Source organism: Rattus norvegicus, chromosome 5, assembly GCF_036323735.1.
Source record: "Rattus norvegicus strain BN/NHsdMcwi chromosome 5, GRCr8, whole genome shotgun sequence".
Classification (NCBI taxonomy): Eukaryota; Metazoa; Chordata; class Mammalia; order Rodentia; family Muridae; genus Rattus; species Rattus norvegicus.
Window position 1 is genome coordinate 61669769 of NC_086023.1, and position 24623 is coordinate 61694391.

General features: G+C 51.5%; 3 protein-coding genes across 6 annotated transcripts; all 3 read right to left on the bottom strand.

Annotated features, from left to right (window-relative positions):
- Positions 1 to 4530: 4530 nt before the first annotated feature.
- Rpp25l (ribonuclease P/MRP subunit p25 like) lies at positions 4531 to 6076 on the bottom strand. 3 transcript variants are annotated; one of them, XM_006238032.4, is made up of 2 exons: positions 5788 to 6076; positions 4531 to 5400 (listed from the first exon to the last, which is right to left on the bottom strand). In XM_006238032.4, the coding sequence occupies exon 2, from the start codon at positions 5361 to 5363 to the stop codon at positions 4872 to 4874; it is 492 nt and encodes a 163-aa protein (XP_006238094.1). In that variant the 5' UTR covers positions 5364 to 5400; positions 5788 to 6076; the 3' UTR covers positions 4531 to 4871. The 3 variants fall into 3 exon arrangements, with proteins under 3 accessions (XP_006238094.1, XP_006238093.1, NP_001100118.1); XM_006238031.4 differs by having other exon boundaries at positions 5784 to 6056; NM_001106648.2 differs by having other exon boundaries at positions 4653 to 5400; positions 6006 to 6053.
- Positions 6077 to 7181: 1105 nt separating this feature from the next.
- Positions 7182 to 15190, bottom strand: Dctn3 (dynactin subunit 3). 2 transcript variants are annotated; one of them, NM_001108659.1, is made up of 7 exons: positions 15017 to 15135; positions 13375 to 13459; positions 12429 to 12515; positions 9897 to 9980; positions 8940 to 8998; positions 7794 to 7853; positions 7182 to 7643 (listed from the first exon to the last, which is right to left on the bottom strand). In NM_001108659.1, the coding sequence occupies exons 1-7, from the start codon at positions 15110 to 15112 to the stop codon at positions 7554 to 7556; spliced, it is 561 nt and encodes a 186-aa protein (NP_001102129.1). In that variant the 5' UTR covers positions 15113 to 15135; the 3' UTR covers positions 7182 to 7553. The 2 variants fall into 2 exon arrangements, with proteins under 2 accessions (NP_001102129.1, XP_063143972.1); XM_063287902.1 differs by having other exon boundaries at positions 7329 to 7853; positions 15017 to 15190.
- Positions 15191 to 15742: 552 nt separating this feature from the next.
- On the bottom strand, positions 15743 to 23053 carry Arid3c (AT-rich interaction domain 3C). The gene is made up of 8 exons (NM_001173981.2): positions 22918 to 23053; positions 21671 to 22054; positions 19920 to 19992; positions 18035 to 18218; positions 17631 to 17920; positions 16919 to 17101; positions 16618 to 16707; positions 15743 to 16236 (listed from the first exon to the last, which is right to left on the bottom strand). Exons 2-8 carry the CDS (start codon positions 21980 to 21982, stop codon positions 16136 to 16138), a joined length of 1233 nt encoding a protein of 410 aa, NP_001167452.1. The 5' UTR covers positions 21983 to 22054; positions 22918 to 23053; the 3' UTR covers positions 15743 to 16135.
- Between the last annotated feature and the right edge of the window lie 1570 nt (positions 23054 to 24623).

Consider the following 24623-nt stretch of genomic DNA (forward strand, 5'->3'; position numbering starts at 1 on the left):
CTTGAGCCCACCTATGTCTCCGCTCATGATTTCCCTCCATCCGTGTCCTTCCCAGGTCTCTCCCGGCCAGTTAGTCTTTTAGCTTTACACACTCATTACCTCATTTTTTTCCTTGAGATTTTGCTTGTCTCCAAGTGCTTTATTTCCTTAGTCGGTGTACCTACTGCACCTATCACATTCCTGAAAAGTGAACTTCTGAAATCAAAGCTCACACGGGACTGGAGGCTCTAAGTACAGTGGCTAGGTTTGTCGCACCGCGTATCATCCTCAACTGCCTTCTGAACAGCCGAGATGTCACTCAGTCTATTGAGGACCAAATTTCCAGACTAGATCGTTTTCCTTCTATCTTGGGGCTTCTCACAAAATAGATTTTACAGAGCATAGATGGGCTATCTCTTTGTGAATGCTGCCACCCTGTGGTGTCAGACAGAAGTTCTCTGAGGTTAATACCAGTGTCTTATATAGGTTTAGTTTTTGTGTTTGGCTTTTTTTTTTTTTTTTTTTTTTTTTTTTGTGACACCGTCTCTGTGTTTCAGACTGGTTTGGGAATGGGCTAAGATGTATTTACATGATGGCAGCCTCCCACAGTATTAGGATTATAGATATAAATTTCCAGGTCTTGCTTCTGAATAGTCTTGAATTTGAAGGGACAAAGATTAGAGGAAGAAAATTGTAATGGGAGCAGTAAGGGCATCAGTGTGCTCAGAAGCCAGAGTCCAAGACCCAAGCTAAAGATGGAAAGAGAAAAGGGGACAGGCAAGCAAGAGGGTCCTTTTAGGCAATTCTGCGAACAAAGCTGCATCTTCTCCTCTAATCCAGAATGGAGGGTCAAGGGAACAAGGAATGAGAGTGGGATCTAAGTGTGTCCACACACTCAGAGGCTCAACAGTCATCCCTTCATGGGAACAATTATTACACACCTACTGTGTGCAAATCATGTTCAAGACTCTCAGGTCACTTCAGTGAAGAAAGCAGATATCTCTTGGTTTGGTACCCACATTCTCACCAGGAGACAATAAACTTTTTTTTTTTTAAGATGTATTTATTATGTATACAGCATTGCACCTGCATGTACACGTGCAGGCCAGAAGAGGGCACCAGATCTCATTACAGATGGTTGTGAGCCACCATGTGGTTGCTGGGAATTGAACTCATGACCTCTGGATGAGCAGACAGTGCTCTTAACCTCTGAGCCATCTCTCCAGCCCGACAATAAAAGTTTTATTTCATTTATATTTTATGTATGTGGATGTTTTGCTTGCATATATGTGGGCTACATGCATGCCTGATACCCCAGGAGGCCAGAAAGAGGGTGTGGGGTCCTCTAGGACTGGAGTAGCACATGGCTGTAAGCCACTATGTGCTTGCTTGGGATCAAACCTGGGTCCTCTTACCCATGAAGCCTCCTCTCCAGGTCCCCAAAATACTATCTTAAAGAAGCCAATTATACTCACAGGGTGAAAACACATGTCAAAAGGGGGCAGGACTGCGGTAAAAGCACTTGCTGCCAAGCTTGCTGCCGAAGTTCGATCCCCAGGTCCTGCTTCATAGACAGAGAGAACTGGTTCTTGCAAGCTGCCCTGTGACCTCCATCTGTTAGCTGTGGCACATGCATGCCCGCAGACCCACTAAATATACAAACATATACAGAAACACCTTTTTTTTAAGATTTATTCATTTATTATATATAAGTACACTGTAGCTGTCTTCAGATACACCAGAAGAGGGCATCGGATTTCTTTACAGATGGTTGTGAGCCACCATGTGGTTGCTGGGACTTGAACTCAGAACCTCTGGAAGAGTAGTCGGGTGCTCTTAACTGCTGAGCCATCTCTCCAGCCCCAGAAACACCTTTTGAACTGCTGGCCTCTGGAACTATCTGCTGTTGTAAGCTACTCCGTTCGTGACACTTTGTTCTAACAGCCCCATGAAGCTACTACACATCCGTATCGCTGTTGCTTTCTGTGTCACCCACCCCAGATAGCTCGTGAGGACTCACAGAACCCTGTAACTTTCCTTCTCGGTGTGGGCACCACCGCCCTACTCTTGTTACTGTTCAGTCTTCAGCTGCTCCTGTCTCAGTCTCAGAATGGAGACTACGGGAGCCCACCTTCTGCTAATGACATTCTAAGTTCACAGTCGTCAGCCTGCACTGGGCTTCCGGCTTCACGGTGCCAGAGCTTGTCACCTCTCTTAACTGCAACAACTGTCTCAGGGGTCCCAACTCCATCCCTTCGGTTTCTTCCTGCTTCATGGAATTCTGGATTCTCATAGCCACCTGCACCCCCACGCCAGCTGCACCCCCACACCACCTGTACCCCCACACCAGCTGCACCCCCACACCAGCTGCACCCCCACACCACCTGTACCCCCACACCAGCTGCACCCCCACACCACCTGTACCCCCACACCAGCTGCACCCCCACACCACCCGTACCCTTGCTTGTCCTCCTTTCTTCCCCTCCTGATACAGAAAGCCATCTTTGTTCCTACTTCAAAAATTCATTGTCTATGTGTAACTGTGAATGAAGGTCCGTTGTCTCTTTCCGTATTGGTTCTGGGATTGAGCTCGGGTTAAGCTTGGTGGCAAGTGTTTATCCTCTGAGCCATCTCACCAACCCACGCTCTGACTTAAAAATAAGTCGGTGTTTTGCTACATGTGTGTCTGCGAACCACATGTGTGCCTGGTGCCTGCCGAGGCCAGAAGAGGGTTGACCGAAGTTACAGTCCTGAGCTGCCAAGTGGGTCCTAGGAATCGAACAAGTGCTTTTCTCCCACTGCTCCTACTTCTTGAAAGGTCTCTCCACTCAGGTTTTCCTAACCTCGAGAAGACATTCTCAATCCAAGGCTTCATCTGTGGGAGGTGTCAGAGCCAGGAAGACTCGCTAGGGACCACAGGTTAGGGAGAACCTGTATCCTAGACTCTGTCCTCTCGAGGGTTTCTGACACAGGTGTTTCCCTTCACATTCCCTCTCTAATCATTTTGGAAATCTCAGATGATTTTTAATTAGGCAACCCATCTGGGAGTCCCTTCCTGGTTTCTGAAGCTCGCAAAGACGTCCTACTGAATCACTGGTCGGGCATACGTTACCGTCTTTATTACACATGGTAACCTAGCCAAAGCAGTGATCGGGATGGGATGCAAGATCAAAACACGTCAATAATTTACAAGATAATGTGGCCAAACGTTCTGGAGACTTGGCACTGAGAACTGATGATGGCAAAATATACCCAAGATATTCAGGGAAGGGCATGGAGAGGCACATGTGACAGAGCAGTGACACAGCAGTAGGTAGAAGCTGAGGAGCTGAAGCCTTGAATTAGCTAAACAGAGCATGGAGGGAAGCCTTGAATTAGCTAAACAGAGCGTGGAGGTCAGGCGGTTGGTAGCGTAAGACACCACAGTAGTTTTACTGTCTCCAGCAGTGGTTAGATGTTTCAGGGCCCTCTGTATTTAAAGGGCCTGCTAAAGTAGCTTGTTTCACTTCTCCCAATCTGACTCTTCGCCACTTGTCCCTTCCTCAGAATTCTTCCTCTCACTGAGCGAAATGGCCTACATTGGAAAGCAAAGGACAGTGTTTAAAGTTAAGGCTATCTTGCCTAGCAAGCTCAAGGCCCTGCGTTCGGTCCTTAGCTCTGAAAAAAAAAAAAAAATAAAGTTAAGGCTACAGCCTGATAACCTTCCGGTCACATCCAAGTCACCCCATATCAAGTCCATTAGTCCCCCAACTTTTTCTTCCATCATCCCAATCTCTCCTCCCTGGTCTGAGAGAAGCACTACCTTCCACTCACTGGGTCCTACTATAGCCTGAATCCAGAAGAGCCCGGACCTTATTTGCTCCTAACTGGACATCCAGATTACTAGACACACTGGAGAAAACCTTGATTCGCAGCAAGCGGAGTTGATCGATTCCTGAGACTATGGCTGCTTCCAGTCCCAGTGTACTTCAGATGCCTGTGGGAAACCGGAATCAAAGGCCAAAGAGAGGGAGAAAAACAGCAATGGAGAAAAGGCAAGAATGCCATCTGAAGAAACATGTGGGAATGAGGTCTGCTCTCAGGGAAACAGCGCGTGTGTAAGCTTGAGCTTCCTTTTGTGTAGCACCGGGTGCTCAGGTGGAGGCTGAATGGCAGATGTGTGCACCTCGTTCTAAGCTTCACAGCTCTAACGAGGTAAGCACCTCACCCCCCCACTTTTTGGATGAGAGCGCTAAGACCCAGAGAAGGAACTTTTATCCAAAACCACAGAGCAGTAACTTGGGAGTAGGAGAACCAGGATCAAAACCCTGAACCGCCAAGGCTGAGTTCATGATCCCACTACACTAAAACATACGCATGCCACAGATGGGACAACTGGCTGAGTCCCAACCCAGCTTAAAGCAGGCGGCAAGAAGCCATCCAGGTTACTACTGCTAGAACTTTCATCGAGACCAGATCCGTCATCCACTGCCAGTCTCTCTGTATCCTTCCTGCTTCCAGCCTAGGAGCTCCTGGGATAAAGCCAAGCCCCACTCACACGCAGGCCAAACAAAGCGGCACAACCTTTATTTCCCTTCCCTAGTCAGAAAAGGCAAGTCAGACATACTATAGAGGCAGAGTAAGCTCTCCTCACGCAGTCTTTAACTCAGCACTGACCGGACCCACACCAGTGCTTTTTTTTTTTTTTTTTTTTTTTTGGTTCTTTTTTTCGGAGCTGGGGACCGAACCCAGGGCCTTGCGCTCACACCAGTGCTTTTAACAGTTCCACCCCTCATTCCAGAGAGGAGGGGAAGTTCTTCTGTGGACTCTGCTGGCATGGTGAGCAATCACAAGCACTTCTTAGAGAAGGCACAGATACTCAGGTCTAGAGTACAGTCAGGTCCAGCAGATCGTCAGGACCGGGTGTCCCGAGCCCTCCTTCGGGGTCTGGGACCACAGCTGGAACTAGGTATGGAGCCCAGGCCAGGAGGTGCACCTGGGGGTTGGTAGCCACATTCACTGGGGTCCAAGGGGTCCCGACTAAGCAGTACCCACACTGCAGGCACATGGCGTCGGACTGTGAGGGGGTCCAGGCCCGTGTCCGGTGAAGTTGGGACCCAGCTGTCCTCAGTTTGCAGGAAGCGAAGCTTGGTGAGCTGGTGTAGGCCCGGAACCCGCCGTTTGACAATCTCTGCACAGCTGACGGCCTTTCCAGCGGCCCGGCCGGAGCCTGAGAACACCACGTGCCTTGTGCTTCCTCCTTCCAAACGAGCCAGTGCCAGCCCTAGTAGGTTTCGGATTTTGCTCCCATCTCGGACCCGCATTTCCAGCGTGTCGGGAGGTAGCTGGGGCATTGGTGATGAGGCTGGGAGCTCTACAGAGCCAGCCCTCCGGTAGTGCTCCATTCTGCTTTCGAGCCTTTGGTGACTCTCTGGATATACACTGCGGGAAAGAGTCAGATGAGTGGCAGGAACATGATCACATGGACCATCCTCCATCACTCCCTCCAGAATGTGGTCCTGTTCCTCACCACGGAGAGTGCTTTTACACCCTCACCCCAGCACTTCAAGGCTGGGGCCGAGAATTATCTACCCCTTTCTAAATACATCCACGAGTCTCTAACATTGACAAAAACAAATTCCCAAAAACTAGGCTCTCTGGGGTAGGGTTGTGCTTCATCATCTCAAGCTCTCCGGGGCTAGGTCCCAGACCCCAGGCCCACAACTCTCTAAGAACAGGCAGGTTCTCCTCACTGGGCTTCAAGGACCCTGGGGCACAGCCATGAACCCTCACAAAGTACTCCCCAAAGAAAGGATCGGTCTCACCTACGGTGTGTGGGGGGCAGAGAAGACCTCACTCCCAGATTAACTGAGTAGGCTAGCTTGAACCGGGCCACTCGGGAACTCGCGGGTGAGGACTCCCCGGAGAGCTGCTCGGGCCACTCGTGAGCGGTTGGCGGACTCCCCGATCGTGGGCCGCTGTCCCAGGCAGCAGGTATCCCCCTTTCCCTAACTCTGAGTCCCCACTCCCTGGGATTTGGCTCTTACCACCGTTGCCAGAAGACGCTCAACCCTCACCGGGTAGCCAAGATGGCGTGCAGACCGAGAGCGCGCGGAGCCGCGGGGCCGCGCACGCAGGGGGCGGGACCTGAGGGAAACCCGGGTTGCTGTTCGACTCAGAGGAGCTGATGCTGTCACCTGGGCGGCCTCGAGCGTCAGCGCAGTGGTCCGCGGTACACACCGGCACCTGCAGAAGGCCCACCTGAGAGAGCAACAGCTATCGGAGGAGTCCTGAAGAATGCAGATTTGTGCCTTTAAAGGATGGATGGCACAGCAGCGAAGGCGACGTCCGTGGTGGGTACAAGCAGGCAAGACCCTTAGTTACGGAGTTCTGAGCTTTGTTCTCATCCTGGGACACTGATCAACCCCGGCGGTTTTCAGTAAGGTCTAAGCCATAGCTTGTGCATAACTCATTGGCCACGGAGGATTGGTTTATAAGCATGGCGGATCCGGTAGTGGGGGCAACAGATACTGGTGACCCTGGGAAGGGGCTGTACTCAACATCATCATAGCGCTTCGGCCACGGGGGCGTGCGCACAGAGCCTAGTCCAGTATCCAGGGTAAAAATAGGCCCTCCGATATTTGTCCAATGAGGTGTTAACCACCGAAACAGCAAGAATTGAGAAGAGGTGGTAGAAACTTGATAGAAACTTGTATGAAGTTTTGGGGACGCGCGGGTGACTATTCGGGTAGAATAGTTTAGGATGACTGCCAGTTTCAGATCCGTTTGGATACGCTGCATTTTGGATGCCAGCAACTCTACAGGTTGGGCTGAAGCAACTCTACAGGCAGTTGAAGGAGCTAAGGCACTCCCTCAGACCACAAGAGGGCAGCATACACCGGGTGGAGCGCGGTACTGTTTCTCCCTGTTTTCTCATCAATGTACCCTGATTTTCCTCCTCTCAAGATCCTAAAATTTCTTACATCTTGGGCTCCTCCTCTGGCTACTGGTATTATGTAGACACAAGGCAGTGCAGCCTTGGCTCTGAACGTCCATTCCTGCTCCTCCAGGACCACCTGACATGCAGGCCTACCTGGTCTTCCCCAAACCCTGTGTAGAGATTAGCTGTCCCTGCCTATGCCCTCCTTACTTACCATAGGATGTGATATTTAGAGGGTAGTTGGCAAATATAAGATAAATAAATATACAATGCCCCGCTGTATAGTCAAATGATGAGAGAACTCTATCTCTCAGCAAACCAGATCAGGGGTATAGCTCCTGGTCCCATCCCATGGGGTTGGCAGCTCTCCTCTTCACCACCCAGATCCTCACAGCCAAGCCCATCCTGTATCAGCAAGCCAACACATTGCTTTAGTGGTCTCTATGGTTTATTGTCACTGAAATAAATACATTTGACAGGGAGTACAAATCATGACCCTAAGGTAAAGCTGACCTCTGACCTCAGAGCCCCCAGTTGAACACAGACAGGTAGTATTTGAATTCAGAGGCAAAGCTGTCTCTGCCTTATAAAGACAGGTTGGTGGAAGGCCCTGGAGCCTGCCTACCTCCCCTGGTGGGGACATGGGGAGCAGCTGTCATTCTGCTGCTGGCTTCACTTGCTTGGCAGCCTCTAGCTGGCAGAGTAGCTCGTCCCACTGCACAAACTGCTTGGAGAGAAGCATTGTCTGGTGACAAGTCAAGGTGACAACAGGAGTTTGAAGGAAGACTCGGAGACTTTGCATGTGCCCAGAGGGGGGAGGATGGAGAAGAGACTGGGATGAGAGAATAGTAGGGAAGAGAATACCCATTAAAGGAGCACGAAGCACAAAGGATACAGTCTTGTTATACTCCTCCAGGAGAGCCTTGGACTCCTCAGTGATCTCCACACACTGGTCCTGTAAAGTAAAGTATAGCTCTGGAGCTGAGGAAAGCCCCACGTCCCACCCAACTTCTGGCCTCATCCCTCCAAACCTAGAAAAGACGGTGCTTGAATAGCCTAGAGTAAAAGGAGCAAGCTACGAAGCAGGCACTTTCCACCCTAGGCCAGTGCCTGAGGACTGACAGGTGGGGTTGCTTCCACACATTGACACCCCTCCCCTCCTGCCCCTTATGTTTCTTAAGGGTTTATTTATTTTTGTTTGATGTGTATGGGTATTTTGCCTGTATGTGGGCACACCGTGTATGTGCAGTACCCAAAGATGCCAGAAGAGGGCATCAGATCCTCTGGAATTAGAGTTCCAAAGGTTGGTTGGTGGTGGCCAGAAGAGCAGGTCACCTTAAGGACTGAGCCACCTCTCCTGCACCTCAGTTTCTATTTCTAAGGTCTCTGAACTTGAGAAAAGATATTTTACCCCCCAGTCAAAAACAGATGCCCAGGCATGATTGCCTATTTCCAACTTCCAACTTCAACCTTCTAGTACCTCAGAAAAGCTCTATTGTGGAAGGCAGTAGACCTGCATGTGGCCCTAGGCAAGCCCTTTCCCCTCCCTGGAGCATTTGGAAATAGAAGATATACCTCCACAGACAACATAAAGGCCTAGGTCTCTTGGTAGGTGACAGTGGGAGGTGGGGATATGTGTGAGAGTGGGTGGCAGGGGTGTGTGACAGTGGGTGGTGGGGGTGTGACACTGTGCAGTGGGTGTGTGTGTGTGACTGGGTAATGGGGATGTGACAGTGGCAGTGGGGGGTGACAGTGGGTGGGTGGGGTGTGTGACAGTGGGCAGTGGGGAATGTGAAGTGTGCAAGGGGGTTGTGACAGTGGGCAGTGAGGGTGACAGTGGGTAGCAGGGGGTGTGACAGTGGGCAGTGAGGGTGACAGTGGGTAGCAGGGGGTGTGATAGTGTGCAAGGGGGATGTGACAGTGGGCAGTGAGGGTGACAGTGGGTAGCAGGGGGTGTGATAGTGGGCAGTGGGGAGGGGACACAGCTGACAGGATGTCTCATCGTGTCTGCCTTCCCTTCCAGTCCTCTCATCTTCCATACCTGCTGTTGGATGTGGATCTGAGCCAAGCGCTGCAGGCGGGCAGCATGCTCAGGAACGGCTGTAAAACACAACGCACACCGCCTGATGATGCTGTGCCCTCCCCCGGGACTGCTCAATAGTCTATTAGGTCTTCCGCAGGATTAGAGTATTGAGTAGAGAAGCTAAACAAACGCCAGGCTTCATCGACCGACTGCTGTAGCTGGAGGGGGGCTCCCTACCTACCCCAGCCTGACTCCAAGACCCATGAGGTGGGGGTGGGGTGGGTAGAACAAGTGCCCCGAAGGCAGAACCTTAAAGTCCTCAGCGTTGCTGGCTACGAGCAGGGCCAAGTACAGACACTTTACTTACTACTGCCCCGCCCCTTTGCTGTCAGCCCGGCAGGGATGGCTTCCTAGACTAATGGATAGGAGCTCAGGTGGGCTGGAAATGAACACGGGGTCCCTACACTGGCCCCTTGGCCTCCCACACTGACAGCCTTGCCCGCCATGTTATGCCTGCAGCTTTAGGCTGTCAGATACTCAAGCAAGTGGCTGATGAGGGAAGGGAGGGGGAGCCTAGAGAAATACCTCTAGAGACAGACAAGATGGATATCTGGATTCAATTAAAGCCACTGCCTGCTTGTCAAGGCCCAGGCCAGGGACTCTTAGCAGTGCAGCAAGAAGAAGTCACACGCCTGGCAGGAGTTCTGACAATCAAATGTGAGCTCTGCAGCACCCAGAAGGCTAAGGGGCGGGGAGAACGCAGAAGGGTGTCTGGGGTTGGGGCTGCTGGGCTTGTGTCTTAGGCCAAGCTGCCAGAGGTCCCGGATCCAGGCTGACTTGGGAATTGTGACCATAGTGAGGTAGTTCCCACAGGGTAGGAGAACTATAACGAGCAGATCGAGCATTACTATAGGGAAGCCTTGGTCTCACCAACCACCTCCCCCCAGCATGAGTGGACTGCAACCCCACAGGTACCTTTGATAGAAGCGCTGTCCAGCATGGGCACCAAGGTGTTCACTTGTTCCAAGAGTGCCACCTGGGAGAGGATGAACTGTTCCTCTGAAGCACAAAGACAAGATGACAGCAGTGAAGCAGCCACGGACATTGCCACCACCTGTGTGTGGAGCTATGTACCGGCAGGTAGGAGGCTGAGCCCCAGAGCTGAGCAGCCCTATCCCACTGGTCCCCTTCCCTAGGTGTTCATTACCACCCTGCCCCACCTTTCCTGGATGCCTCTGTCTGACTCATCTCGGTCTCTGCAAATCCCCACCCTCAAGTTTTAACTCCAGACGCGCCTCTTCCACTCTCATCAATAACTTAGCAAGTGTTCCTAGTCCACAGGAGACAGAGAACTTCAGACTTGGCTTCCCTGAGCCAAGGGCCCCAGGAACAATCTGAGAGAGAAGACATGTGGCAGACTGTATCAGGCGGGTTCTGCTCATTGGCTCTTGGAGGCACAGGTACAAGTGGCAGGGGAGCTGAGACAGGGTGGGAGAGGCCAGTGTAGACAGAAGCAGGAGTTCCAGTGTATTAAAATCCACAGAGGAGAAGGTGTTCAGGAACAAGGCTGTTGTGTGCAAACAAGTGGAGGAAGGGATACTTGCCAGTCAGAAAGAATTCACTGAGCTTGCAGGGAGGGGGGTGCAGGAGATGGAAAGGCTAAAGAGTTAGGATCTTGTCTTAGGAAGGAGAAGACACTGGGGCTTCTAGGTAGGTTAGGAGATGATGGAAATGCCCGTGAAGATGTGACACGCAGAAAGGAAGGGATGATTTGAGTATACGCTGTCTGTGTAAGTGGATGCATACCTCCTAAGGCAGAGCACAGGCAGGGATAGGGAGGCTGGAAGAGTCCTTCAACTTGGTGTCTTGAGCTATGGCCATGGATCTAGGAGCCCTGTGGGAATTCTGACAGCCCCTCTCAGCAGGAGCTGCCCCTCCTGCCCAGTCCTCAGGGTTACACAGTCATCATTCTCTCAGGTAGGTTACAATCTCAGGTCCCTAAAGCAAGGATAAACCCATAATTGTGTTCATGAGGTCAAAGACTCTGGTTCGCCACTGTATGCCTTGTGCCCAGGACAGAGCCTGGTTCACATTGTATGATCAATAAATGTTTCCTGTTTCCCTTTACATTTTTTTCTTTTCTTCTCCTTTTTTGAGACAGGATCATGTTATGTTGACCCAAGCTAGCCTTGAACTTGTAATCCTCTTCCTCAGTCTTCCAAGTTCTTAGGACTCTAGACACATGGCTACTGTGCCTAGCTTGGTCTCTACTGGATGAATGAATAGACTCAGGAGGTCAGAAAACTCTGCCCACAGAATGACAGACAGACTGGACTCTGCCTAGATTGCAGAAGTGCCAGCGGTTTCTCCCAGAAGATAAAGACTGAGCTTTCAGTGAGAGCCACCATCTTTATGATTTGCCACAATGGCAAACACAAAGGGGAAGAGGGAAGGAGTCTGCCGTATGTTCTCTATAGAAAGCAAGCAGAGGGGGTGGAGAGATGGCCTGTTCTCCTAGAGACCCCAGTTCAGTTTCTAGCACCCATCCTGGCTTGCAACTACTGTTAACCCCAGCTCCAGGGAGATATGATGACTCTGACCTCTGGGTACCAGTCGTGTGCATACCTTTCCTCAAACACACAGGTACACGTGGTTACACAATAATAAATCTTTTAAAAAGACAAAACAAAACAAAACAAAAATCAAAAAAACCTGCTGACAAATGTTTCCTTTGGCCACGTAATGTGAGTCTGTAAGGGTGACACTGTAGACATCAGGAGGGTAGGTGCTGTTCTGTTATGGCAGAATAGGGAGAGCCACGGTACCATTCCACATACTGCTGGCATGGTTGTGGACAGTTAAGGGCAAAGTTCCTGCCAAGAGAATCAATGTGTGACCAGCATACGTACTCTGAGAGCTGAGATGGCTGGAATGAGTGAAGGGGAAAGATCAAGAAAGAAGCCAGAGAGCTGCACCTGTGTGAGCGGAGGCACCAGGCTGCCCCACCCGGGGAGGCTCACTTCAGGGGAACTGAGTGGAGGAGGAGCCTGAGCGGCTAAAGCCTGTTCCCTATGAATGTACAAACGACACTCAGGGGAACTGAGACAGAGCACAGCCTTTAATGTACAAAAGATGCAGACCGTGAAAAACAAAGGCTGAGCCTCCTGCCAGCATTCTCCCTTCTCTCGAACGGCAATGTTCTTTGTGCCTGCTCCCTTCAGGAAGTTCCTCTGCCCAGTGAGCACTGGGGAAGATTCTAAAAGAAAATCCCAGGGATGGGCCTCTGACAGGACACTGAAGTCGCGTCCATATGACTGGCACCATGGTACGCAGCTGGCCCAGAGGTATAATATGCCCAGGGCTGACTACAAGACCCACCTTGGGCCTCAGTCCGGAGCCAGGCCAGAGTAAGAAGGTATAGCAAGATAGTGGAGGGAGGCCATCACGGTCCTGACTCCTCCACACCGGATATCGTCAGTGGCCATGCACACTTAGGTCTAGCATTACCTGCCAAGATGAACTGCAACTTCGAGGCCTCAGGTATAGCAATGCGATCAATGTACTCAGGATCCAGGTATTTGATCAGGTCTTCAACTACCAAAGTAGCATGACAGAAAAAAAAAAAAAAGTCAGAAATGGAATCTCATTTTACAAAGGAAGTTTGGAGGCTGCCAAAATGGCCGGACAGGTAAAGTAATTGCCTCACAAGTCTGATGACCTGAGTTTGCTCCCTGGGACCCTACATGATATAAGGAAAACTGAGTCCCACAGGCTGTCCTCTAACCATACATACACAAACACATACATGCACACACGCTAAATAAGTGCTGTTAAATGGTGTTCAAGACCCTTGAATTATGAGCTGACCACACTGTACCGGATCAGCAGCGTCCACTGGGTCCCCTGCTCTACTCCTCAGATTATTCCGTTGTCGTCATCTGCTGGCTGATTTCATGCTTTGGGGTCTGGAACCCAAGTGCTGCCACCATTCTGCCCTGCCCCACTCCCAGCATTCCCACTAACCTGTGCTCATCGAGGTAGAAGGTACCTTTCTATTCAGTGCCATATGACAATCTAAGGTTTTGTCTAATTTCTAATTAGTTACTAGCTTCGATAATTTAAAATGTTGAGCTAAACTAACACTGGGGCTTGGAGTGATTCATTTCCTTCTCAAACTTGCCTAGAGAAATATCATACCCTGTTCCTCAAGGGGATACCCTATCCACCATGGGAAGCTTTGAAGAAAAAAAATTTCAGCCTACAACTCTGGACAATGGGCATAGGCTTGGGATTTAGCTACAGGAAAGCACGCCCAATTTACCACAGCAGCAGTAATACGCCTTCAATCTTCAAGGGGCTATTCGGCTGACATACTGGCTGAATGGAGGGGACAGGTTTCAAAGAGTGCAGACACGGGAGGCAGTGCAATCAGACACCTAAGAGAAATACTTACTCTTTTTGTAGAGAATCTTCACCCTCTCCCTCTTACTGGCAATGTTCCCTAAAGCCACCTGCACCTTGACTAGACCATCAGCTACCTGGAAGGAAGCAGAGGTTAATTCCAAGCTATACCACTTGGCTTAAGACTTAGAAGAACTCGGATGTGGTGGCACATGCCTTTAATCCCAGCACTCTGGAGGCTGGTGCAGGCAGATCTCTGTGATTCTGAGGCCATCCTGGTCTACATGACAAGTTCCAGGACAGCCCAGGCTACTTAATAAACACTGTCTCAAAGAGAGAGAGAGAGAGAGAGAGAGAGAGAGAGAGAGAGAGAGAGAGAGAGAGAGAGAGAGAGGAGTGAGGGGGAAGAGAGAGAGAGAGAGAGAGAGAGAGAGAGAGAGGAGGGGAGAGAGAGAGAGATAGGAGGGGAGAGAGAGAGAGAGGTGAGGAGAGAGAGAGAGAACACAGAGAGAAAAAGTCCTGGAAATTTCTCTCTAGACTTTCAAGCCCTTGAAAGTCTCCCTTCTCTTATAAAAGGCACAGTCTCAACTTTAGGTACCCAAATACAGTGCAACCGCCATCGTAGAGAATGCAGAAGAAAATCAGCTTAGAGGCAGAGGCAGGATGCAGTTAAGAGTTAAGGGTTTGAGCTTGAGATGTCTAAGGCACATCCCAGTGGAGAAGACCACTATACAAAGACCAATCAGGTTCTCAGAAAGTCTGGAACAGCTACACACTGGAGACATAAGGACATGAAATGAGTAACTGAAATAATGGGAGTGAATGAGCCTAGGTACTCAGTACAATATTCTAACAGTCAACAGTCAGCTGGAGGGGTTGGCTGAGGAAATGAATGAGTTCACTCAAGGTTTTTGTAAAAAGTGAATACTAGTATTTAAGGGACTGATACATGAGAGAAGGCACACAAAGGGGGAGAATGGTTCCAAAAGTTGGTTCTCAAATTGGAACAGAATGTGCTGGTGACAGTTTTACAAAAAGTGTACAGACATATCATTACCTTCGATGCTCTTAGCTCCAAAACATTCCTAACACTACCCGGAAGCACTCCAGGAAAAGGTTTCCTCATCGTAAAAAGAGATTTTAGGGTACCTAAGTTTTTGTCAAAATTCAGACACAATGTTCGCCCACATCTGAACACCTAGGGCTCAATTACTAACCTTCCTTATCTGGGCCTGCTCAGACCTCACTGCTCGCCCCTTGGAGCCTTTATCCACCTGTGCTCTCCTCCTCTAGGGTTCCTGTCCCCGCGCAATTCATTTAGCAGTTAATTTTGCACGGCTCCAGAACGACACTCCACTGCGGGCTTCAGGTCTTACGGAAACTCCCATTAATCAGTTTTTTAAATGTGTCTAGTCTCCGAAGCACGCCTGTCAGCACAAGGGTGGAGTTTTAGTGAAAGTTGTCACCGAACCCATCTCAAAAAGGCTTAAGTATTCACCCCCATCCCAATCCCCTCGGGAACGGACCCCATGGGTCCGATTCGTATCAGGAGGTTCTAGATCTTTGTTCTTTCAAAGGCTGGGCTGAGGACGACCGGACATAAGTGGTAGTAGCATCAGACCCTACGGCAGGACGAGTGGCCCGCTCCTGTCCAGCCCTGTCCCGGAAACGGATCAATAGACCGAACCTCTCACCTTCCTAGAGCCTCGGGTCCCGCCCGGCCCGTACACCCAGCGCTCCAGCTCCTCCACTCGGGACTGTAGCCGCTGTACATCGGTCAGAGCCGCCATCGTTTCTGCACCCTGGCCGCAGCCGCTGAAGGGTGGGACGTCCGCCCAAATAAGAAGACTGACCAATCCGAGAGCACCGTCGCGCCTTGTAGGAAGTGACGTCATTGTTTAGTCTTTGGATGTCGGAAGTAACTGATGTCAAAGCAATCTGGTTACCTAGGTAACGTCCGGGAGCCTATCCTTATCCTGGTTCCCAGGACATAGTTAGTTGTCAAGACTTTTACTGTTCCAAGTCACCCATTCCCTGAGAGTGAGCGTATAAATAAACCCATCATAGGCTGCTTCCTGAGGGAGACACCATAAATTTTTGGAATCTTTCGAAGATCAAGTGAAGTGCACCTAAGCCTCTTACTGTCAGGACTTACACCCAAACAGTCTGATTTGAGACCGCACTCTGTGTGGCGGTACTAGGAGAGAAAAGAGAGACAGGAGTAAGCTTGAGGCCAGCCTGCTCTACACAGTGAACTCAAGACGAGTCAGGAAACAACGTAGAGAAAGCTTGCTTCCCTCCAAAAAAAAAATGCACTTCTATTCTCTCGGAGCTCTGCTCTTCTGCCTTCCACTTGGACAGCTTAATGTAGTCTGTGTATCCCTCACCTCCCAGACCCAAGCAAGAAGAGGAGGCCTGGGAGACAGAGGAAGTACAACTTTATTTTCCAGATGCAACCCAAGGGACATCTTCACATTCAAATCCAACCCTTTACCCGCTTTAAGAATTGACTCAAAGAGGTGGGGTACCAATGGTAACATTGACATGGGGGTCACATGAGGGGATGATGGGGGATGTTGGGGGGAAAGCTCTTTGGTAGATGCTGCTGGAACTAGCTAGGGAGACAGTGTTCTCCCTTCACAGTGAGGTAGATGGAAGGGAATAATAAATCCCTTTGGTGTAAGAGGTGGCATGCTGACATCTCCCAGGACTGGATCCCAGAGTGGGCATCACATCCGGAAAGAATCAATGTAGGAGGGTGCCTTCTCCCCCCTAAGCAATGATATTTAGACTCTTAGTTCTCTTAGCTGCTTTCAGGGTAAGGTGCTGGAAGGGGGCCCTGTAGAGGGTGGGGGTGGAGGATTGGTCGGACCCAAGGAAGCTGGCACAGGCTGGCGTCGGGCAAAGAGGATACCTGATGAAGGGTTGGAGAGGTGTGAAAGGCAAAAATAAACAGGAGACTGTGGGACTCCCACGAACCACTAATGACAAGTCCCTCCCTCTGGTCCGTGGGAAGCTCCTATGGCAATGTGGATAGCTTGAAGTGGGTGAACAATACTGACACTCACAGATCCATGACAAAGCAGACATCCTATGGCAACCATGATGCACTGACCATGCTGGGACCCCATGCCACGTAGACATTCTCTTTAACCCGTTTTAGTGTAACAGTACTCTAAACCCCCATGCAACCTCAGATAGCCCTGAACCTCATGCTCATAGAGAAAATCTAAAATCCACATGCCACAGTAAATCCCAACTTCATGCCAATATAGACAGCCTATAAGTCCCATACCAGTGTAGACAACCCCATTGATCTCTAGCGCCATGTTGATACTGCTGATGCCACTGCCTGCCAGATTGAGGGGCCCATCCAACCGCTCTTCTGTCCAGAGGAAGGCAGGGAAGTCACATTTTTGGAAATTGGATTTCACACTTAGACTCCCTCCTTATTCCTGCACTTGAACCCCATACCATAATTACATGGCCGTCTATAAAGGGATCTGTCTGTACCACCCCCAACGTCCATTGGGTGAAGAGTCTACCTTCCCTCAGCACACTAGCCCAAAGCCCTTCACTAACAAGCCCTTCCTCACCCCTTAGGGGAGCCTTGCCACGGGGCAGGAAACTGGGGGTTGCTCCCAATCGAGGTGGATCCATGGGGCCCATCAGCACAGCCCTCTTCTCTGGAGGCTCTTCTGGTGCCAGCTTCTCCCGTGCAGCCTCCAAGGCCAAGCCCACAGGTATCGCCAGACGAGGGGGTGGGATTCCACTCTCCTCTGGAAAAAAAAAAAAACCGACAAAAACTCAGGCCACTCTGGTTCAACCAGTCCGTGTTTGCATTTGATTCTCCCCTAGGCCTGGACCAATAGAGGTCGTGCAGGCTGATAAACAAGGTTTAGTCTCTCCTCCCATCCAAAGACTCTGGCCTAGAGACTGAAGATGTGGAGAAAAAAGGGCCAGCATATAGGTCTGGGCTGGTTTAGGTCAGAGAATGTGCAAGCTTTCTTTGTTGTGAAATAAGTCACAGAAGTTGCAAACTACATCCAAATGGGATCCCTGTGTGGACCGATTTGGAATAAATCTGTTGTGGATGAAGGGCCTTCCCCTGGACTTGAGCTTCCACAGGCTTTCTTGACTTCAAGGCTCTGGATTACTAATTTAGGGATCCCAAAACCCCTGAGCCCCATAAGATCTTGCTGCTCTCATATTGCAATGCCACCCACACCTGAGTCCTACATTTTTATGTTCTCTGCACAGATCTCAAGATCTGTGCCATACCCCAAACTCTGCCCGCTCCCCTCACACCTTTCTTTACTGGGCTGGGGCTCAGTTGAGCACAAGCATGCGCTGGTAAGCCAGAAGCAGAACCCTGGGTGGAACCGGGGCAATTCGGGGTCGTGGTCGGGGCGGGGCCATGACTCGAGGCGGGACCAGGAGCGCCCCGAGGTGTGGGTCCTGCTAAGTTGAAGAGCGGGACCGTGGTGTAGGCCTGGCGACGTCCCTCACGCCGGTTGCTGTCTATGGCAGCCTGGAGCTCCCCTGGAGAACTGAGTGCCCGCGTCTCGCACTCGTATGGGTACAAATACTTCATGTACCTAGGGGCGGACGGATGGGTGGGCGGGAGGCTGGACCCAGCGGATCGTCCCACCCTCTCCCCTCCCTTCACTCCCGCGCCCCACCCAGTCCCTCTGGTCCTCTGCTGTCCTCACTGGGTACGTAGTGTGAAGGCGGCAGAGGTGATGGTGGTGGGCAAACTGAGGCCGCGTGTGACTTCCCGCCACACTTTTCGGTTGATGACTTCCACCAGGCCTCCCTTGGCTGTCACCAAGCGAAACAACGCATACAGATCCAGGACCTGTTTGGCCATGATGGGCACCCGGTTCACTGGCGTCCCTGGTGTGAAGTAGGTAGAAAGTCAAAGTCAGGACAGTAAGATTAGGCTTCTGAGGACATCTTAGGTATGTCCTTGGGTAAGGACAGTTCTCAGGAGAGGACTGGAAAGGAAGGGTAGGATCACAGGCTGAGAACCCCCCTCCCAACCCCCTTCCCCCCATAGCAGGAAGGACAGGAGACTAAGAAATCAGTTTGGTTTTCCTGTAAAGGGCCAGAAGGTAAATATTTAGACTTTGTGGGCTAAAGGGTACCTGTTACAAACACCCAGCTTGCAACTGTATCCGAGAACAGTCTTAGATGATATCTAAGAGGATGGGCACGGCTATTCTCCAATGAAACTTTATTCACAGGCACTGAGATTAGAATCTCACAGCCTGGAAATGTTATGCCTGTTTTAACTCTGTTTTCCAAATATGTAAAAAGGAAAAGCCACTCTAATCTACCAGACAGGCAGATTCTCCTGAAAGCTTTAGTTTGCTGGGCTGACTGCAGAATGACTTCTGTATGTGCTGAAGAGCTATACCTCCCCGAAGCGGCAACCCCCACAGGCTGCAGGAAGCCAGGGTACAGCAGGTGCAGAAGAATCAGATCCTGCCTGGGCCAGCCAAGTCCTCAGCCTAGCCACCCCCGCCAGCCAGTCCTGACAAAGGGCCCTGTCGGAGCTGAGCGATGGGCCCCAGTTAATTCCTTACCGATCCCAGCCCCTTCTACCGGTGCCTTTGGACCCGAACAATTAGCTGCGGCCTGATTAATGGGGGGAAATTATCGGCCCCGCGAGACCTCCTCCCCCTGCAGCTGAACAGAGGGAGGCAGAGCTCGGGGTGTGGGCTGTGCCGTCAGTCCACACCACCCCATTACCAAGAGATAGAAGGTCCCCAGGAAGGTGCAGAGAAGGAACAGTGGGGTTACCATGACTAGATCTCCTTGGGGTGCAAGAAAACCTGGGGTCCTCACCCAAGGCTCTTGGGAAGGAAGGGACCAGAAAACATTGCTGAGCGTTGTGTTGGGGACTGGGGAGACTTGGGCCAGAAGCTGTCCTGGGAGGGGGGCAGTGCAGCCAGTTAATTAGCAGCTTATCAGCCTGTGCTCTGAGTGAGTTAATTAGCTTTGTAGAGAGAGATAATGAGTCAGTGTTCAGACCCATGAATCTGGGGAGGAGCGGAAGTGATGGACTGCGGCCCACCCTCATCCCCCCGGACCCCTTCTGTATGCTTTCAACACTGAGATCTTTCTGGAGAGAAATCCCTTCTCCGCTACCCAATTCACATGGCCTCGGCCCATCCTTTAGGAAAGCCCTCCTTCAGTCTAACTCTATTCCCTCCTGCTGCAGGACAGGTAGGGAGTGCCCTGGGTTGCAAAAGGCAATGGAGGGGAGCCACAGCTGGAAGAAGGGTGCACTGTACACAACCAAGGCATTCCTGGGACCCTCTTATCCCAAGCCAGTCCTGACCAGTCCTCCCTCCCACTCTCCTAATTGATCTCACACTCATTAACCTGCCTGTGGGTCCACCACTAATTAATCCCTGGTGGAGAAGGGGGGCAGGGTCAGAGGTTAAAGATGCTATTGAGGGCCCAAAAGACAGGTGCCACCAACCTCAGGTCTCTGTGGGAGGACCTCACCTGGGGACTACATCCTGAGGTCTTCCTCCTCAAAACCTAGTCAGAAATGTCTAGGTATTTTCCCCACACCGCTTCGCTTACCCCTCTTCTGCATGAAGCTAAACAGGTCATCCAGAAATTCCTTCCTCTTGGGGTCCGCGTCGAGTTCATACAGCTGGGGAAGGACCAAGGTTACTCTCCAGCTCCACTGCCCCCCTTACCCCTGGCACCCCAATTTGGGTGGTACTGAAGAGTATTTGGTGGAAGGATGACTGGAGTCTGAATGTAAATTCTCTGGCACCCGGCCCACCCCCAGGAGCAGGTGAGGTGCCTTTATCTACTCCGTCTACCTATCTAGCTACTGATGCTGCTAGGCTGCTCAGACCCGATGTGGTAAATATAGGGAGAGAAGAAGCAAGAAGGGTCCGTCCACAGCTCAGCCTGCTCTTCAGAACAGAGTCTTGACTGTCCCCAGGATGGACACTCAGAGCCACAGGAGGGAACGCAGCCTGGGGCTGTGCTCCACTCTGAGTAGACTGATGAGTACGTATTCATTCCCCTTAATCTGTCTAAGGGCTTCATGCAATTCATTTCCTTGTGGGCCAGGACACAAACTAAAGTGAGTTCAGGCAGGCAGGATGCTGGGGAACCCCTTATAGAAGCCATCTTGTCTGACCTCCTTCCAGAGGTGGTTACAGGGCCTTCTATAGACGCTATCACACAGGCACCCACACGAACCTGAGATGTCAGGACACTAGGAATCTGTTGGTCACCCCTCCCCCGACATTGCCTTCCAGGTCTAAAACGAACAGTTCCAGAATAATGGAGTCACTGACCCAGAATAACGGAGTCTCGGCCTCAGCTTGCTACGAGTCACACATATAAGCAACACTCCATCGCTCAATAAGAACCTTGTAAAATTATCCCATGAGCATCAAAACCCCGGAGACCCAGCTACACACACCTGACCCAGAGTTCTAACTCTCACGTAGGTACCTACGATGATACCCAATGTCAATCAAGCCCGGGACAGTGCCCTGGAAGCACAGTCACTAGAGCTGAATCTCCAGAGTGACAAGGCCCTGAGTGACATCCACGGTCTTACACCAATGCTATAGAACACTTCTAGAAAAGACGCCAAACCAACACCCTATGTATGAGTAGTACCATTGGAATGACACAGCTGGAAATCACAGCCCTGAGTAACACCAGGGTGACAGCCTGGTCTACTGTCCCTGGTCTGGAAGGGTTTGGATTAAGGGCCATGAACATAAAGACCCAGTTTGCATGAGACGGTGTGGGGTGGGGTGGGCACTCAGTTACACTGCAGCTGAAGTAGCCAGCACAAGCTAGGAACTAACACTCGTGAAATTTAGACCAGGGGAAAACACTGGATGGTGGAGTGGTGTGGTGTCAGGAAAGAGGATGGGCCTACCAGCCTGCAAAACGAGCAGCGACCTCTTTCCATTCCTCTGCCAAAGGCAATAGCCAGACTGAGACACTCCCTTTGGTACCTGTGACTTGATGGGGTAGTGTTGCTATGGGCTCCTTGGATTCTGGATCCCTTTCTCTCGAAGACCCTTACACCCATTCTAACTCACCAATGGCCTCCTATGGTGACCAATGGTCAGTTCCTACGTTTTGAGGATCTCGGTTACCTCTCAATGAATCCCCATGTACTTTCTACATATCTGGATGTCTCTGCTGACTCATCACTATTCATCTTCCCGTCTTCCTCTCTCTCTCTCTAGGTCTCTGTTTTTACATCCTGCAGAGGGGGGTAGGGATGTGCAGACTATTTTTTGCCAGAGGAAGGAGGGACAACCTGGCAGTGGTGGGGAGAGGGTTCCTACCTGCTTGAACTGTTCCTCATAGGTCCACTCATGTGGCTGGATTCCAGGGGACTGGCCGGATGGTGAATTGGGACATCGGGCTCCCGGATGGCTCTGCTCAGCTGTCTCCTCTTCCACTAAGGGTGTCTCTCCCTCCTCATCTTCTTCAGCACCCTCCTCTTCTTCAGCCCCAACCACCCCTAAGGCCCCCTCAGGAGCCTGTAGGGTCCGGGCGCCAAGCAGAGGAGGCTGTGGAAGCGGTAGGCGTGGAGGGGCCAAGGGCCCCACCCCTTGGGCCAGCCGTGCTGCCTGCTGCCTCTGCAGGGCCTCCATTACAGCTTCCAGGCGCAGTCCCCCTGCTGGGGGGGCTCCTGGTACCAGGCGGGGGCCCGAGGAAAGGGCCGTCTGTGGGGAAGGGAATCATGGGTGCAGGGCCTTGCTGCACCCACACCCTACAACACAAGGGGAGATGCTCATGGATTCGGGGACATACATGGAGTTATAAGGAAGGATTAATAGATCAAGTAAACAGAGACGGAGAGAGGGAGCAAAAGAGACAGAGACTATACAGAGGGGGTTAGGAATGGCCAGGGACTGAGGATAGGGAGAGACCAAGCAAACTGGAAAGAGTAACAGAAACCAAGGAAGAGTGAAGAGTGGTGCAGGGAGATATCACACACACACACACACACACACACACACACACACACACACACACGTACACACATACACACAGAGACAACGGGCAGGGAGACATAGAGACAGAGACTGGAAGAGAGTCAGGAGCGGGGACATAGAGACTGAGAAGGACCAGAATGGAGAGGGAGGAAAAGAGGGAGGGAGGGAGAGGGAGAGGGAAGGAGAGGAAGGAAAGGAGGGAGGGAGGGAGGGAGGGAGGGAGGGAGGGAGAGATAGATAAAAAATATCTAGAGAGAGAGAGAGAGAGAGAGAGAGAGAGAGAGAGAGAGATACCTATGAGAGAGAGGGACAGACAGACACCTGCAAAGAGACAGCAAGAAGATGGGTTGAGAGAGACACGGGAAGACCGACGCAGCAGGAGAGAGAAAAGACTAGAAAGAGACAGAAAATAGAGGGCACTGGTGTAAAAATGGGGTAAAAACATAAAAGGAAAGAATCAGGAATCCAGGTGGTACAGAGAAGAGGTCAGCAGTGTCTGGGTCTGAGACAGGGACAGGACCAGACGGGCATGAGGTGGCGGGTCACTTAGCCCGGAACCCGGGGTCTGGGCGCCTTGCATCTACACTCACCTGCCTGGCACCGCCCGAAGCCCCGGGTGTCTCCACCGCGGTCCGTCTGCCCTGCCGCCTTTGGGGCGGCTCCGGTCTCAGCTGGGTTCCCTGCGCAGGGTCCCCGCTGTGCGCTCTTGCCGCCCTGCGCTCTTCTGACCGCGGTGCGCTCACTGGCGGTCGCTTAGCTGCCTGCGGTCCCGGGGGCGGGACCCGAGCCCTGCTGGGCGGGCGCGGGCGGGAGGGCGCAGCGGAAGAGGCCGGGGTGGGCTGGGCCCCTCTTAACCCCCAACAGGTGTCTCCCACCTTCCTTACAGCCAAAGTCGAGGGTGGGGGCGCCGGAGAGCTATGGGAAAATCACGCGTGGGAGAAAGAGGAGACCACAGCTAGTAAACTCCAGCCCGGGGCCCCACCCAGTCTTACAAGTCGTGTCCCCCAAACCCACACTCAGAGCCCGACGTTCACACATAAACACACCTTGTCACAAGTTCGGACCCAATCTTACACATTCCGTTTACAGGTCACTCAAGGAAGGGTCAAGGGCCTGAACAAGCTGTGATCACAATGGAATCGCTCTGCAGGATGCCGGGATGGATGTGAACATCTAAGCAGAACAGAGCTGTGCCTTCATGCCCTGCCCACGTGCTATCTCCAACTGCAAATACCTGTCAGTTTGTGCACAGATATGCACATGCCAGTGACCCCGTATCTATGCACTTAATCCCCAGAGGTCTCTGAGTCTCCTTCAAGCACGCACATCAGGATATACACACCATATGAGAAATACAGACACACACATCTCTCATCTCTCTTTTTTAAAACCTCGTCTGACATTTGTCTTCTTAAGGATTTCCAAGTGTGTGTGGAAGATTGAAGTGTAGCAACTCCTGGCTTCTCGGTATCTCTTTTGTTCTGGTGATCAGCAGTTTGCTCATTCTCCATCCATGAGCCCTGACTTCCAAATCTCTATGTCTGGATTCCTTGAGCCAACTGGGCCTATCCTACACCACCCATCCCCTGATGTTGTTTCTGTTTTGTGGGTCCTGATTGGCAGGCCACAGTTTCTCTCCTCTGAGCAGCCTGACTATTCCTCTCAGGTACCCCTATACATTCCAAGCCTCTTTTTGTGGTCACAAGACCTACTTGCCAGGGGCATGGGGACCACCATAAACTAGGTGAGTAGCAGGTGTTTGTGGGGTTGACATGTGTGTGGTTACAGCAAACCCATTACACCGAGTGGGACACATACGCCTCAGGGCAAACATCCCCCTGCATGGCGGGTGTCTGGGCATGGCCTTTGTCTCCTCCCTCATCCTCCTCTGGTTCCTTAGCTCCTCCTAGTCTTAGCTTGCCCTGGTCTAGACCACATGTTCTGGTGCCACCCCCGACCCACTGACTATTTCTTCCACCCCACTCTGAAGTCCAGCGTCTGCTGCTGCTGGACCAAGCACCTGTTCTCTGTGGCTATCCCTGGCCGGGCTGGGGCTCACCATTTATTCCATCGTCTGCTCTCAAGCCTTCCTCTTCCGTATCAGATCTCATAGCCAGTCACAACTCCCTCAATCCTTGATGATCCGTTCATCTTCAATACTGAGACTCCCTCATTCCATACTCCCAGGTGTCACCCTCCCTGCAGAGCTCCTCCCTCCATGCTAGGACCACAGAGCAGTCCGTTGGTAGAATTAGTGCACATACAGGGGCAGCCGGTCATGTCCTGGGATGTTGTG